This window comes from Copadichromis virginalis, unplaced genomic scaffold, assembly GCF_057382275.1.
Source record: "Copadichromis virginalis isolate Kocher_CV1m ecotype Utaka unplaced genomic scaffold, C_Virginalis_male_GT1.1 unmapped_scaffold_1, whole genome shotgun sequence".
Taxonomy (NCBI): Eukaryota; Metazoa; Chordata; class Actinopteri; order Cichliformes; family Cichlidae; genus Copadichromis; species Copadichromis virginalis.
Genome location: NW_028188589.1, coordinates 9,142,224 through 9,156,906, shown reverse-complemented (window position 1 = coordinate 9,156,906; position 14,683 = coordinate 9,142,224). Strand labels below are relative to the sequence as shown.

Genomic DNA, 14,683 nt, shown 5'->3' with positions numbered 1-14,683 from the left:
ACCAATCATGGAGCAGCAGGTTTAGAGCATGTGGATCTACAAAAGTAAGTCCCAGTAAGATGGGCTGAGCCTTACATACTAGAAGAAACATGTCATTCCCAGCAGATGAAGCGCCCTTTAAAGCAGGATCTCACTTTAAACCTAAAGAACTTGCTATGAGCATGCAGTGCATTCATGGTTATTATTCATACGATTGTGGGGAGCTAATAAAGTGCAACTATCACATTACATTTTATTATTAAATTGTTGTTAACAATCCCTTCACTTCTGCTTATCTAATTCATGGTTGCAGGATGGCTGACAGCTTCCATTAGGCAGGAGGTAATGTCCATTCTGGCCACAGTGCAACCCACAATGTGTAACTGACACTATTATATTGCATTATGTCACATTGTTACATCTTTTTAATAAATGATGACAGTCAGCTGAATTTGCTGCCCCCTTGGTGGAGGACATCAGGATCAGCAGCTCCATCACAAACACCACAGAAGAAGAACAACACTGGATCAGATTATCTGGACGTGTTTGACAGGGACAGTGTTCATGTTCATGGACATCAGGACAAAAACAGACGATGGAAACCTGCCAGATTTGAGCTAAACTGCTCGTTTCCATGTGTAGTCCCTGGGAGGTCACATGACCAACAAAGACACACAAGCTGTGTCCCAAAACGTCGGCTGCATCCTCCGGAGGCCGCATTTGAAGGCCGATGACGTCACAGCCAGGCGACGAAGGCTGTCCCGATTCCTCGACTCCTTCAAATGCGTCCTTCATTCCCCCGAGTTTGAAGGATGGGTCGGGTGTGTCCTTCGTGGCCCACCATATCCCAGAATTCATAGCGCGGCCCAGCCAAATTTCAGCTGCCAACAATGGCGGCCGCTACTAAGTTTTAAAATTTAACGAGGGAGTACTACTTACTTACAATGAATTCCTTACACTATATAATTTTCCCGTCAGTGTTGGGGAATTCTCAATGGTGCTTGGTGCCATACCCTCAGGGACTTTAATGTTATATAAAAACACTGACAGCTCAATATCTGCCTCAGTCACTCTCCCTGATCCAGCTGAGTCAGCAGTGGGAAAAATCTGCTTTTCACAGGAACTTGGTAACAGCAATAAGAGAATACGTAGTTTATTCCAAGAAGATATCATGTCTCTCCCATATATAGAATATCTTACTGGAACCGACATGTTCCAGATATCACCTGGAAGACAGTCTGGATGATCCCATAAATATCTAATTGTGAACAAGGTGAAGGAAATCTCATATAAAATTCTTCATAAATGTGACCCAGCCAGTCACTATATGGTAACATTTAAAAGAGACATAAATACTAATTGAACTTTCTGTGGGGATCATCCAGAAACTGTGGCACATCTCTTTTGGTTCCTCTACACAGAGATTCTGGAAGAATTTAGCAGTTTTGTTATTGTCCATATTTTAAGGGAGTTTTCTTTACGAGGGAAAATGTTTTATTCTGTTTCTTTAAGTTCCCCAGGAAGAATGATAAATGTTTTTTTTATAAAATATTTGTTAATACTTTTAGCTATTTTATATCCATAAATGTAAGTTTATTAATAAAACACCATATTTCTGCCTTTTTATAAGGATATGAATTGTACATACAATCAATTTCAGACTCAACCAACAAAAAGCCTCTCAGAACAATATTTATATGTAGATTTTTTTCGCCTACTCATATCATCATTTTTTTACTCCTGGTTCTGTATGTTCATGTTCTGTTCTTTTGTAAACTTCATCTGTTTGTATGTTGTATACTCATTGTGTTTCAATAAAGTTCGATTTAAAAAAAGGTACGTTCTAAACGAAGCTTCAGACGTCACTGATCACGTGACTCTGGCCAAACGAATCAAGCCTCGACACGGTGCTTCTGAAGCAGCGCGTTGATCTTTCTGACACACGCACCGGAGCGTCAGCTTCAAGCGGACCATCACTACGTCTCACATCTAAAGGTGTCAAGGTAACTTTGAACTGAGTTCAGTCAATCTGGAGTTTTTCCAAGTTTTCTGTTGCTCTCTGTGAGAGAAGAGCGTTAAAGGCGGGGCTCTCCAGAGTCCAGCAAAACAGGAAACCACAGCTGGGTGTGTGTAAGTGTGCAAACCAATAGAATGCATCGTGGTGGGGGGCATCACGGGCAAGAAAAAAATAAAATAATCGGTCGTACCCATGCTTCCCCAACGTCATGCCAGCGCATATTGGGAAATTCGTAGGCACCGATCGGTTTTCTATCAGCCATTTGCTGGGAGTAAGGGCGCCCTCCGTTTGCGAGGTGCGCCTGCTGCTGGCGGCACAGGGAGGAGAGGGCGGGGCGGCGGGGAGTCTCTGGCTGGCTGGAGCGGCATCTAATAACCAACTCGTAAAACAAAATAAAAACAACAGACAGATATTATGATACAGACTTATAATCTGCACCCATGTTTTTTCTAAATTCTATAAAGTGAGCGCGAGAGCCCTCGGTGCGCCTGCGCGCTGCTGAAGTCAAAGTAAACTTTATTGTCATCTCCGCTACAGACAGTCCAGCATATAGAGAGACGAGACGACGAGGCTGCAGTTACAGCGGTGCAAGTAAACAAACAATAAATATAAGAAGAGTAAGAAAATAAATCTACACTTTAGGACTCGGGGTAAAGGATCAATAACAATTTAATTTATAATTTACAGTTTGATGATTTAAAGTCTCACACAACCCGTCAAAAGGGGCGGGGCCGGCTGCTTCCAAGTAGAGCACATTTCATTTATAATGATGTAAATCCAAGCCCATCATGGATTCACGATCTGAATCCTGGGTTGTGTGAAATCCCAGAAATCAACCTTAGACAAAGTGAATCTGTGAACTAAGGTGTAGGTCTGTTAGGTTAATTGTGCTGATCCTCGGGTTGGGGGATTTGTGTTTGTACTGGAGCGCAAAATTCAAACCAATGGAAGATGGACAACAAAAATTCAAAGCCATCAGGTGCTCAGTTTATGTATTTATTTTTGGCCTACATCAGTAAGAAATGCCAAATTATATACACAAAGTTACAGGAATCACCACTCCTGTTATTCATGATGATTTCAGTAACATCACATAATAACATGTAACGTTATTATGTGATGTGCGTACTGTTAATGCTGATACTGTGGTGAAATTCTCTGCTTCTTTTGTGTATTCTGCATCTATTACGTCAGATTGTCTTACCCCTCATATGGTTGAGAATTTTGCCAATACCCTGTTAACTACATGTTCCTCCATCCTCGACACTGTGGCACCTATTAAAATGAAGCGCCCCAGAACTTACTCACAATGTTGGTTAAGTGACTCTGTTCGCGCTCTACGACGTGCGTGTCGGCGGGATGAGAGAAGGTGGAGGAAAGATAAACTCCAGGCATCTTACGACATCCTACGTACTAGTCGCTTGAAGTTTCAAACTGCTGCCAAAATGGCTAAAGCAGCTTTTCTTTCAAAAATTATCTCTACCAATGGTAACAATCCTCGAATTTTATTTAAAATTTTTAACTCTGTGGTCAACCCCTGTCCCACTATGCCGCTGCCGTGCTCCACGGTTCTTTGCGAACAATTTTTAAATTATTTTTTAGATAAAGTCTCATCTCTTAAATCTGCTCTTCCTTTAATGACAGGCCCTGCGTTTACCCCTGACTGTTCCTCTTCTATCAGTTTGAACCCGTTTCACTCCCTACTCTTAAGCGTCTGGTTGAACAACTGAACAATACTAATCTCGTATATGATGTTCTTCCATCTCGTATAGTTAAGGACTGTTTTAGTGCAATTGGACCTAGTATATTGTCCCTTTTGAACTCTTCTTTGCTCTCTGGTTGCGTACCATCAGCCTTTAAACATGCTATAATTCAGCCTGTTCTTAAAAAAAGGAACCTCGATTATAATGATTATGCGAACTATAGGCCGATTTCCAAGCTTCCGTTCTTGGCCAAAATTCTTGAGAAGATAGTGTTGCTTCAACTCCAGGCCTACCTGGATGAGAATAGCATTAATGATAAATTCCAATCGGCCTTCAAACCACATCATAGCACTGAGTCAGCGCTGCTCCGAGTTCTCAATGACCTTCTACTAATGGCTGACAATGGACGCTCCTCGGTCCTAGTGCTATTGGATTTATCGTCGGCTTTCGATATGGTTGATCATAAAATCCTATTGGCGAGACTTGAGCATGCTGTAGGCATCAAGGGTGTTGCCTTGGATTGGTTTAAATCATACTTGTCCAATCGGCTCTCCTCGGTTCACTTGGCCACTTCCTCTTCCTTCGCTGTACCTGTCTGTTGTGGTGTCCCTCAGGGATCTGTGTTAGGCCCTACTCTGTTCTCATTGTACATGCTTCCATTAAGCGCTATCTTTGAGAAATATCACATCGCTTTTCATTATTATGCTGATGACATTCAGATCTACTTTGAGTTAAATGATGACCTAGCTTTGTCCTTGAATAGTTTTCGAGAGTGCATGTGTGAGGTCAGGCAATGGCTCCTGGCAAATACTCTTATCCTTAATGATAAGAAAACTGAAATTGTGGTCTTTGGCAGTGACGTCCTTCGTGCCAAACTTTGTGATGCTTTTGGTTTTCTCACTAGCCCATTTTTTCGACACTGTTAGGAATTTGGGCGTGTTACTTGACAGCTCATTTAAACTTGATAGACAAGTGTCTGCTGTTGTTAGATCGAGTTTATACCAACTCCGCCTTATTTCTAAGGCCAGGCAGTACATCCCGCATAAAGACCTGGAAAAACTCATCCATGTCTTTGTAACTTCGAGGCTGGATTACTGCAATTCACTCTATTTTGGACTCCACTCTGCCTCCTCCATAGATTACAGACAGTCCAAAATGCTGCTGCACGCATTCTAACCAAAACTAAGAAGTTTGCCCACATTACTCCCGTCCTAGCTGATTTGCACTGGTTGCCTGTGAAATACCGTATCCAATTTAAAATTCTGCTGTTTACTTTTAAAATCACTAATAACACAGCACCGAGCTATCTTAAGGAACTCTTAAGCTTATATGTTCCTGCTAGGGCTTTAAGATCATCCTCACAGTTACTGTTGGTGCAGCCTAGATCTCGGCTGAAGTCTAGAGGTGATCGAGTGTTTGCCCTGGCCGCACCAGAGTTGTGGAACAACCTTCCCATTGGCATTCGGGCGTCTGACTCTATTCAGTCTTTTAAATCACGGCTTAAAACGTATTTGTTTAATCTTGCGTTTTCTACTGGTTAAATGCTGGCCTTGTCTGCAGTGATTTATTTTACTAATTTTCCTATCTTGTTTTTTATTTGCGCTGTGTATGTCTTATCCCCATTGTGTGTTGATGGCACAGTTATATTGTGCTATAGCTATGTGCTATAGTTATATTTTTTCTATTGGTGGCTTTTTCCTGTGAACATAATTCTACACTTTTATTTTTATGACTCTGATTATACTTGTGTTAATTTGTTCTATGTTAAGCACTTTGGCATGCCGTTGGTTTTTAAATGTGCTCTATAAATAAAGATTGTTGTTGTTGTTGTCCTGTAAGCACAGTCTGCCTGTGTCTTTTCTCTGCAAATGAACATTTTCAGCCATTATAGGTAATACATCAACATGGCTGCCGTGGCTAAGTTAGGAATATTTATAATGTCATTTCCAAAACTTGCATATGATCTGCAATTTGTAGCAGATCTACTGACTGTCACAGAGCAGCTGGAGCAGTCTCAAATGCAGGTCAGTCCACTGCTGCCCCCTGTGGCCAAGTGCCATAGCTACTGCTGGATGAACTCGTGACACATCTGCACCTGTTTCTATGAACACATTGAGTCTGAGTGGCTGCACTTACACTGGTGTATTCAACATATTGAAAGATGCCAGCAATGTGGATTGTCAAGACTCAAACCAATCCACATTGCTGGCGTTGCATCTTTCAATGCCAGCAATGGCAGGTATCAGTGCTCAAACCTTTTGTGTTTGTTTCCAACAAGTTGCCCACCTCGGGAAACAAAAATGTGTTCTTTTACTTGTCAGATGAACATATGAGACACTTTGACTCTTCAGTGCAGTGTGGAGCCTAACAAAGATCTGTTTTGTGTCCCAGCTGATCAGCAGGAGGAGGAGAGTCTGACGGAGCAGCAGAGGAACATTTTCAGCTACTTGGACTCAGCTCAGCCACTACAGAGGAAACAATGAGCTCAACACAGAAGGTGACAGACAGAGCAGGACCATATGACCAAAGATATTTATCACCATATACATTTGAACATTTGCCATAACGATGTAGCTGACGATAGAATTTACACCAGACAAAATACTTTACAGCTGCACAACTTTATTAAAAACCCATCAATGTATTTTCACTGAAACAAGCAGCTGTTGTTTATGTGCATTAAAGTTATATAAAAATGTAACAGTGCAAATGCAAATTCCTCGCTGACAGTTTAACCAAAAGGCGTTTCCAGTGGAAACTGGCCGACACATCCTGAGCATAACCATGTATAATATCCACTAAACTTCAGAAGAGGTTATACAGTCGTGGCCAAAAGGTTTGAGAATTGCATAAATATTGGAACCTGGAGAAGTTGCTGCTTAAGATTTTATAATACAGATTTGTACTTTATTTCAGATTGAACCTTTAAAGGGGCATTTCTGGACTTTTAAAGACCAGTAATGTACTTTTAAGGGAACATTTAAAAAAAATGTTCTTCTCTCTCCTTGTTCTCTCTCTATTTCTGAGAGTGTATCATGTAACACTATAGATCAACGTAGCTCAGAATATATAAAGCATATAAACAGTTACAGCAATATGATGCAACAAACACAGCAGTGCCACTGATCCAAAATACTCAAAGCTTCATAGAACTGAAACCAACATTTATTTTTAGCTCCATCCTGCTGCTGATACTGACTTTAGGTTTCTGAACATTAAACTTGTTGCTGCTTTTCATAGTGTGTAACTTGAAGGCCCTGAGTACTTTCTCCCACACTGAAAACACTGGGATGATCACATTATTTGAACATTACCTAATAAGACTGATTCAGCACAGACAGTTATGTTAAACTTTCCTAGCAGTCCTTCACAAACAGGGAACAGTCTGTCTATTCTCTCCATCTGTCAGCTGCTGCTGGCTCTTCCTCCTCCTCTTCCTCACACACTGCTGAGTTTGTCCTGGTGGATCATCAGGGCTGCAAAGCCTCACAGATGATGTGCAGCAGTGGCTCCCTCAGTCTGTCCTCACTCTGGACACTTGCAGTTGTCACACATGGAAATCAAATGTGTGATAAGCTGCAGGATTCAAACACAAGTGTAACTTATAAACACATGTTCATACTTTTATTCCACAATCAGAGAGAAAGAAACAGAGAGAGAGTGCAGGACAGACAGACAGGTGACAGTCTCAGGTGTACACACTGCTACACAACAGCACCAGAGAAGCAGGATTTAGTGTTTGTGTTATTACGAGTGTAAACAAGAAGAGTTCCAGATGGTGCAGTGGACACATGTGTGACTGCTGTGATTAAAGCATCTTTCTTTCAGCTTAACGAGTGAACCGTCAGCTCGTTCAAACACACGTTAAAGTGCGTTTGGCTCGACACCACCGAACAGAGGCAGCAATATAACACAGCTAACATTAACAGTGCAGTGAATCCTGCTTGTGCCGTGATGTTCAGGACTGCAAACCGAGCAGCATCAGTGACTTTCAGCTTGTTGTGTTTGTGGATATATGACTGACTTTAATTATCCACAAAATCATCACATTCTCTGTCAGATTAAGGTCGACTATTGAACGGCGTATATTTTAAAGGCTTTAAAACCAAGTTAACGCTGAAAGTACAAACATCACTAATGTCACATAACTCTGCCGACAAGGCATAGCTATGGCTATGAAATGCTCTTTGTGTATCACTTCTTCATTATGAAAGATGTCATTAATGCACTAGCAATGTCTCATCTGGAGTATTGTTCAATCATTTGGTCAGCAGCTAATAAGACAGATCTTAACAGACTTCAGTTAGTCCAGAATAAGGCGTCCAGATTAGTGTGAAGATGTTCATACTATACTAATATTGATAACATGCATAATAACCTTTCTTGGCTTCCTGTACAGGCTAAAATATTCTATGGCTTACTTGTAGTTCTAAAGAAAGCAATTCTGTTAAACACACCACATTTATTCTGCTCAGCTGCAGTATCCAGATGAAATACATCATCATATTACACAGTTTTCAACAAACTGCAATTTAGTAAATGCTCGAGTTAAAAGTAACGTTTTGTAAAACTGTTACATTTAGAGCAACTTTTAAGTGGAATAAGTTGCCTTAAAAAATTAGAGAATTATTCAAAACTTCAATGAACACTTAAAAGCTGATTTACAGAGCTTTTAGTTGTTGTAAATATTGTAAGACATGATTTGTTTTTGAAATTTGTGTAATGTGCCTCAATGTTATTGATATTATTATTATTATTATTATTATTGATTGCTTATATTTGAACAATTGTGAAACCTCACTGTGGATGTAAGAGTGAAATTATGTGGATATCTTGAATCCACTTTATTGTGTAATATTTTATGTGAGTATTTGACGGAAGACGAGCAACATCTGTTGTGGAAGCTAACGGGGTTCCTTTAGAATAAACAAACATAGGATTTATTATCACTGAATAATTCTGTATAAATCTATACAAATTATAGAAATATGTAATAGGAAACAACAAAATGATCTAAATTATAAAATAATGTGTGTGTGTGTGTGTGTGTGTGTGTGTGTGTGTGTGTGTGTGTGTGTGTGTGTGTGTGTGTGTGCATGATTTTAGTGTTTGAACAGTCATGAATTATCTTTAACAGCAGGTTGGATGTAATGTGTTAGAACTACCAGCAGGTGGGGATAAGAGACCTTTAAGGTGTTTGGTGCCACGCTCCACCTTCAGGTTTAAAACTAGTGTTAATGGAGTTTGAAGGTTGAGTTTGTTCCACGACTGCATTTCACTCACTGCCTCTGTTTGTATCTCTGTCACTGCAGGACCAACATGGAGCCAGAAGTCAGCGCTCTCAGGAGGCCGACAAACCTCACAGAAGAAAGGGAGAGAAAAAACACACCTGTGACGAGTGTGGGAAGGGTTTTACTCTGAGGGCTAAACTAAAACGGCATCAGGTCATCCACACTGGAGAGAGACCGTTCAGCTGTGACTTGTGTGGAAAGTCTTTTTCCTTGAAGGGTTACCTAAAACAACACCAACTCATCCACAGTGGAGTTAAAGCGTACAGCTGTGATCAGTGTGGCAGAGCTTTTACTCACAGTAGCCACTTACAGAAGCATCTAGTTACCCACTCTGGAATTAAGGCATACAGCTGTGACATTTGTGGAAAAACTTTCAGCCAGAGAGGGAGCCGAAATACACACCTACGCATTCACACCAGACATGATGTGTACTGCTGTGAACAGTGTGGCAAATACTTTACAACAGACGCACACTTACAACAACACGTTTACCCACACTGAGGAGAGACCTTATCAATGTGACCTGTGTGAGAAGACTTTCAAATCTCCACGTGACCTGAGACGACACCAACAGATCCACACCAGAAAGAGACTCTACAAGTGCAGCTACTGTGAGGTATGTATTTATATTGTTATCTTGTCATTTTAGCCTGACTGTTTCAGATCAGAATCAGAATCAGAATGGGTTTTATTGCCAAATGTTGAGCAGGTTTACAACATTAGGAAATTGCTGCGGTGCTTCAGTGCAAGCATAGTGTCATAAATAGCACTTAAATAGACATGAAAAAATAAAAGTAAGAATAAGAATTAAAAGTGCTATGTAGAAAGATATGTGCATGAGATATATACATGAGAATAAGAATTAAGAGTGCTGCGTAGATAGATATATACATGAGTGCAGGTGGTGATCAGTGCCAAACATGGAATGATGCAGTGACACAGCGTAGGATCATGTGTTAGTGGCGGGAACAGTCATATGGTTATTGTTCATGTGTCCAACAGCAGAGGGGAAGAAACTGTTCTTATGGCGAGAGGTTCTGGTGCGAATGGACCGGAGCCTCCTGCCTGAGGGGAGCAGGTCAAACAGACTGTGTCCAGGGTGAGAAGGGTCAGCTGAGATCCGAGCTGCACGCCGCAGTGTCCTGGAGGTGTACAGGTCCTGCAGAGATGGGAGTCTGCAGCCAATCACCTTCTCAGCAGAGCGCACAACACGCTGCAGTCTCTGTTTGTCCCTGATAGTGGCTCCAGCGTACCACACGGTGATGGAGGAGGTGAGGATGGACTCGATGATTGCAGTGTAGAATTGCATCATCGTCCGTGTTGGCAGGTTGAATTTCTTCAGCTGCCTCAGGAAGTACATCCTCTGCTGGGCTTTCTTGATGACGGAGGTGATGGTGGGCTCCCACTTCAGGTCCTGGGTGATGGTGGTACCCAGGAAGCGGAATGAGTCCACAGAGGTGATGGGGGTGTCAGTCAGGATGATGGGGGGGAGTGGGGCTGTGTGCTTCCTGAAGTCCACAATAATCTCCACTGTCTTCTGGGCATTCAGCACCAGGTTGTTGTGGCTGCACCAGGACACCAGACGTTCAACCTCCCTCCTGTAGGCAGACTCATCCCCGTCAGAGATGAGCCCAATAATGGTGGTGTCATCTGCAAACTTGATTAGCTTGACAGACTGGTGGGTGGAGGTGCAGCAGTTGGTGTACAGGGAGAAGAGCAGAGGAGAAAGAACACAGCCCTGAGGGGAGCCGGTGCTGATGGTCCGGGAGTCCGAGACATTCTTTCCCAGCCTCACGTGCTGCTTCCTGTCCGTCAGGAAGTCGGTGATCCACCGGCAGATGGGATCAGGCACATTCATCTGGGAAAGCTTGCCTCGGAGATGGTCTGGAAGGATGGTGTTGAAGGCAGAGCTGAAGTCCACAAACAGGATCCTGGCGTAGGTTCCTGGGGAGTCCAGATGCTGCAGGATGAAGTGTAGGGCCATGTTGATGGCGTCATCTACAGACCTGTTGGCTCTATATGCAAACTGCAGGGGGTCCAAGAGGGGGGCCGTTAGGGTCTTGAGATGGGAGAGAACCAGGCGCTCAAATGACTTCATGACCACAGATGTCAGAGCCACGGGTCTGTAGTCATTTAGTCCAGTGATCCTAGGTTTCTTGGGGACAGGGATTATGGTAGAGGACTTGAAGCAGGCAGGCACATGACATGCCTGCAGTGAGAAGTTGAAAATGCCAGAAAACACTGGGGCCAGCTCGTTTGCACAGTGTCTGAGGGTGGCAGGAGACACGCCGTCTGGGCCGGGAGCTTTTCGAGCATTCAGACTCTTGAACTGCTTCCTCACATCTGCTTCATGAATATGAAGAGTTGTGGTGGGAGGAGGTGGTGTGAAATCCTCCTTTGTGTGGGGTGAGGAGGGGGGTGTTGTAGGTGAAGTGTTTGAAGGTGGTGATGGCTCTATGGAGGGGGGAGAGGTGGGGGAATTAGTGTCCAAAGTGCCTCTATTGTTGGGGCCGTTGGAGGTGTGAAGGCTGCCTGATGGCTCGTCAAAACGGCAGTAGAAGTCGTTAAGGGTGTTGGCTAAGAGCAAGTCGTCAGTGGAGTGGGGGGTTTTAGGCTTGTAGTTTGTAATATTCCTAAAACCTTTCCACACAGAGGCCGAGTCATTCTCTGAGATCTGCTGCTGCATCTTCTCAGAGTGCTGATGTTTAGCAATGTCCACTTCTTTAGTGAACCTGTACTTGGCCTCTCTGTAGCAGTCCCTGTCTCCGCTTCTGAACACCTTTCTCTTTTCCAGCCACAGCTTTTTGAGTTTAGGAGTAAACCAGGGTTTGTCATTGTTATAACTCACCCTGGTGCGTGATGGCACAATGCTGTCCTCACAGAAGTGGATATAGGAGGTGACAGTGTCCGTAAACTCGTCCAAGCTGTTAGAAGCAGCCTTCATTGTGTCCCAGTCTGTAGACTCCAAACACGTGCGAAGCTCCTCCACAGCCTCGTTGCTCCACAGTTTTTTAGTCCTCACGACAGGTTTGGAGAGCTTCAGCCTCTGTCTGTACGCGGGGATTAGGTGGATCATGACGTGGTCAGAAAGTCCGAGTGAAGCGCGGGGCACCGCACGATAGGCCCCGCTGATCGTGCTTTAGCAGTGGTCTAATGTCCTCTCCTCTCTGGTCGGGCATTTAATATACTGCTTATATTTCGGAAGCTCATGGCTCAGATTGGCTTTGTTAAAGTCCCCAAGAGCAATGATGAGAGAGTCCGGGTATGTCCGCTCCATGTGGAGAATCTGCTCCGCGAGTGCGCACTGAGCTGCCTGCGCATCCGCGTCTGGCGGGATGTAAACAGCGGCCAGGATGAATGAAGCAAACTCCCACGGAGAATAAAACGGTTTGCAGTGAATAAAAAGGTATTCCAGAGAGGGAGAGCAGTGCTGAGCAATCACTGTTACATCTGTGCACCAGCCACTATTAATGTAGAAGCAGACACCTCCACCTTTTGTTTTACCGGAGAGAGAGGCCTGCCGGTCCAGATGGAAGCCCTCCAGCTTAAGCGCGCAGTCCGGGATGTTCTCACTGAGCCACGACTCCGTAAAACATAAGACACAGGAGGAGGCAAAGTCTCTGTTCATGCTTCTCATCAGGGCCAGTTCGTCGATCTTATTTCCGAGTGAGCGAACATTGGAAAGGAAGATCCCGGGAAGAGCAGTTCGCAGTCCGCGTCTCCTCAAACGCACGAGTGCGCCGGCTCGCTTCCCTCTCTTTCGGCGTCTCGCTTTCCTGATCAGAGTCTGCAGTAAATCTGCCGCAGATGCGACAAATATTGGAAATAAATCCACAGGCGTTGTAGTCCTGCAGTTAAGGAGCTCTTCTCTGGTGTAAGAGTATCCAGAGGAGTGCCCAGACACAGAAGAAATGCACAAAAACAAAACAAAAGTAACGCACTGAAGCACCAGGGCATCAATACGCGGCGCCATCTTGGATCATTTTTGGAACAACTCTGCTCATTAAACTGTGTTAGCATGTTAGCAATTCTACTGCATGGAAAAGCAGCTCTGAGTGATTATTCAGATTTTCCTTTCAGTTATGATTTTAGTATTACTGTAGTATTATGGTGGTAGTATTGTAGTTATTGCAGCCCAGTAAACTGAGTGTGTTAACTGAAACAGTCAAATGTAGTTGGACGTCTGCAGAGATGCTCTTTATTTCAGGCGACGTTCAGGATACAAATGTTGAAGGACTGACTTACACTGTCTTTGTGTCTTTGTTTAGAAGCAGAGCGACACAGATGGATCCAGTTCTCAACCCTGTCATCACTGTGGTGGTGGGAAAGACTTTCATTGTGACCTCTGTGGAAAAACTTTCAGTCAGCAAAAGACCCTAAAAGTACATCAACGTAGACACACTGGAGACAAACTGAAATACTGCAAAGAATGTGGGAGAAGCTTCACCACAACACATCGCTTAAAACGACATGAACTGATTCACAGTGGGGTTAAAAAGCACCTCTGTGATCAGTGTGGGTCATCCTTCACCACTGCATGGAAGCTTAAATCACACAAACGAGTCCACACAGGAGAGAAACCACACAAGTGCAGACACTGTGAGAGAAGCTTCTCACAGTCAGGTAATCGTAACATTCATGAACGAACACACATAGAAGGAAACTACAGCTGTGACCAGTGTGACAAGAGCTTCAGGAATCTCAGTTCATACTCTGCACACAAACGATCCCACGTTACTAATAAACTGTTTCACTGTTACCAATGTGCCCAAACATTCACCTCATTGTCTGCTCTGTGCAAACATCAGCGTGATCACTCAGGGCTGAAATCACTCCCATCACTGGATCACAGTGAATCTGAAGACACAGAAAGATCCTCTGGTTTCTGTGTCAGACTCAAAAAGCTTGAGATCAGGCTCCACAGAGTTCAGATAGAATCATTTAAACTTGTGTTGAACTGAACTGGTTGCTGGGCTGAACTTCTACATAATACAGATCTACATGGGATCTTCTTTTCTGTTGTTTTACTGAGTCAGTTTTGTCCTTTTTTCTCTGTCCTGGTTTTGCTCGTCTGTAAATGATTGAAACTCAGTCAAATAGTTCATTGTTCTCCAGCAAAACGTTTTGGAAACTCATGTTTAACCTTTAAAACTCTGACATGTTTTAGCACACAAGGCTTCATCGGGGAGTTCACTCATGATTGGACCATGAGAACAAAGGTTTTTAGTTCTTTCAAAGAGAGTCTTGGAGATGTTTGATGTTTCTGTTTTTCTGAAACCACCTGAAAGAAAAACTATTTTTCTTGCTTTATGTAGTGTGGAAGTTTTTAATGTTTCTTCATCTGTGATGTTCTTGAATGTGTTCACGTGAAGATGGTACAAATAAACTGTCCTTTTAGCTTTAGCTCCTAATTTATTCATTATTTATGGATGTAGCACAGCAGCCGTCTCTTGATTAACACATGGAGGGCTCGGGATCTGATGGTGTCGTCTCCCTAATTTGCCCACTCAGTAAATCTCACTCATGGCCAAGAAATTGAAATAAACCTTGTTTCCCTGCTGGATAGTGATCCACTGTAACTCTGCTCCTCCTTCCTGTTTAGGATTTCTGTGGCTGAAGTAAAATTCCCTCCATCCATCACTTATCCCAGCTAACCCAAAGTGAAATAAAGTTTTGCTCGTCTTAAAAAAGCA

The 14,683-nt window shown here is 43.2% G+C and overlaps 1 protein-coding gene across 1 annotated transcript; it reads left to right on the top strand.

Annotated features, from left to right (window-relative positions):
• The first annotated feature begins 6,178 nt into the window (after window positions 1-6,178).
• LOC146679775 (uncharacterized) lies at window positions 6,179-14,301 on the top strand. Its single transcript, XM_085450343.1, has 4 exons — window positions 6,179-6,196; window positions 9,012-9,388; window positions 9,555-9,606; window positions 13,259-14,301. Exons 1-4 carry the CDS (start codon window positions 6,179-6,181, stop codon window positions 13,949-13,951), a joined length of 1,140 nt encoding a protein of 379 aa, XP_085306469.1. The 3' UTR covers window positions 13,952-14,301.
• The last annotated feature ends 382 nt before the right edge of the window (window positions 14,302-14,683 follow it).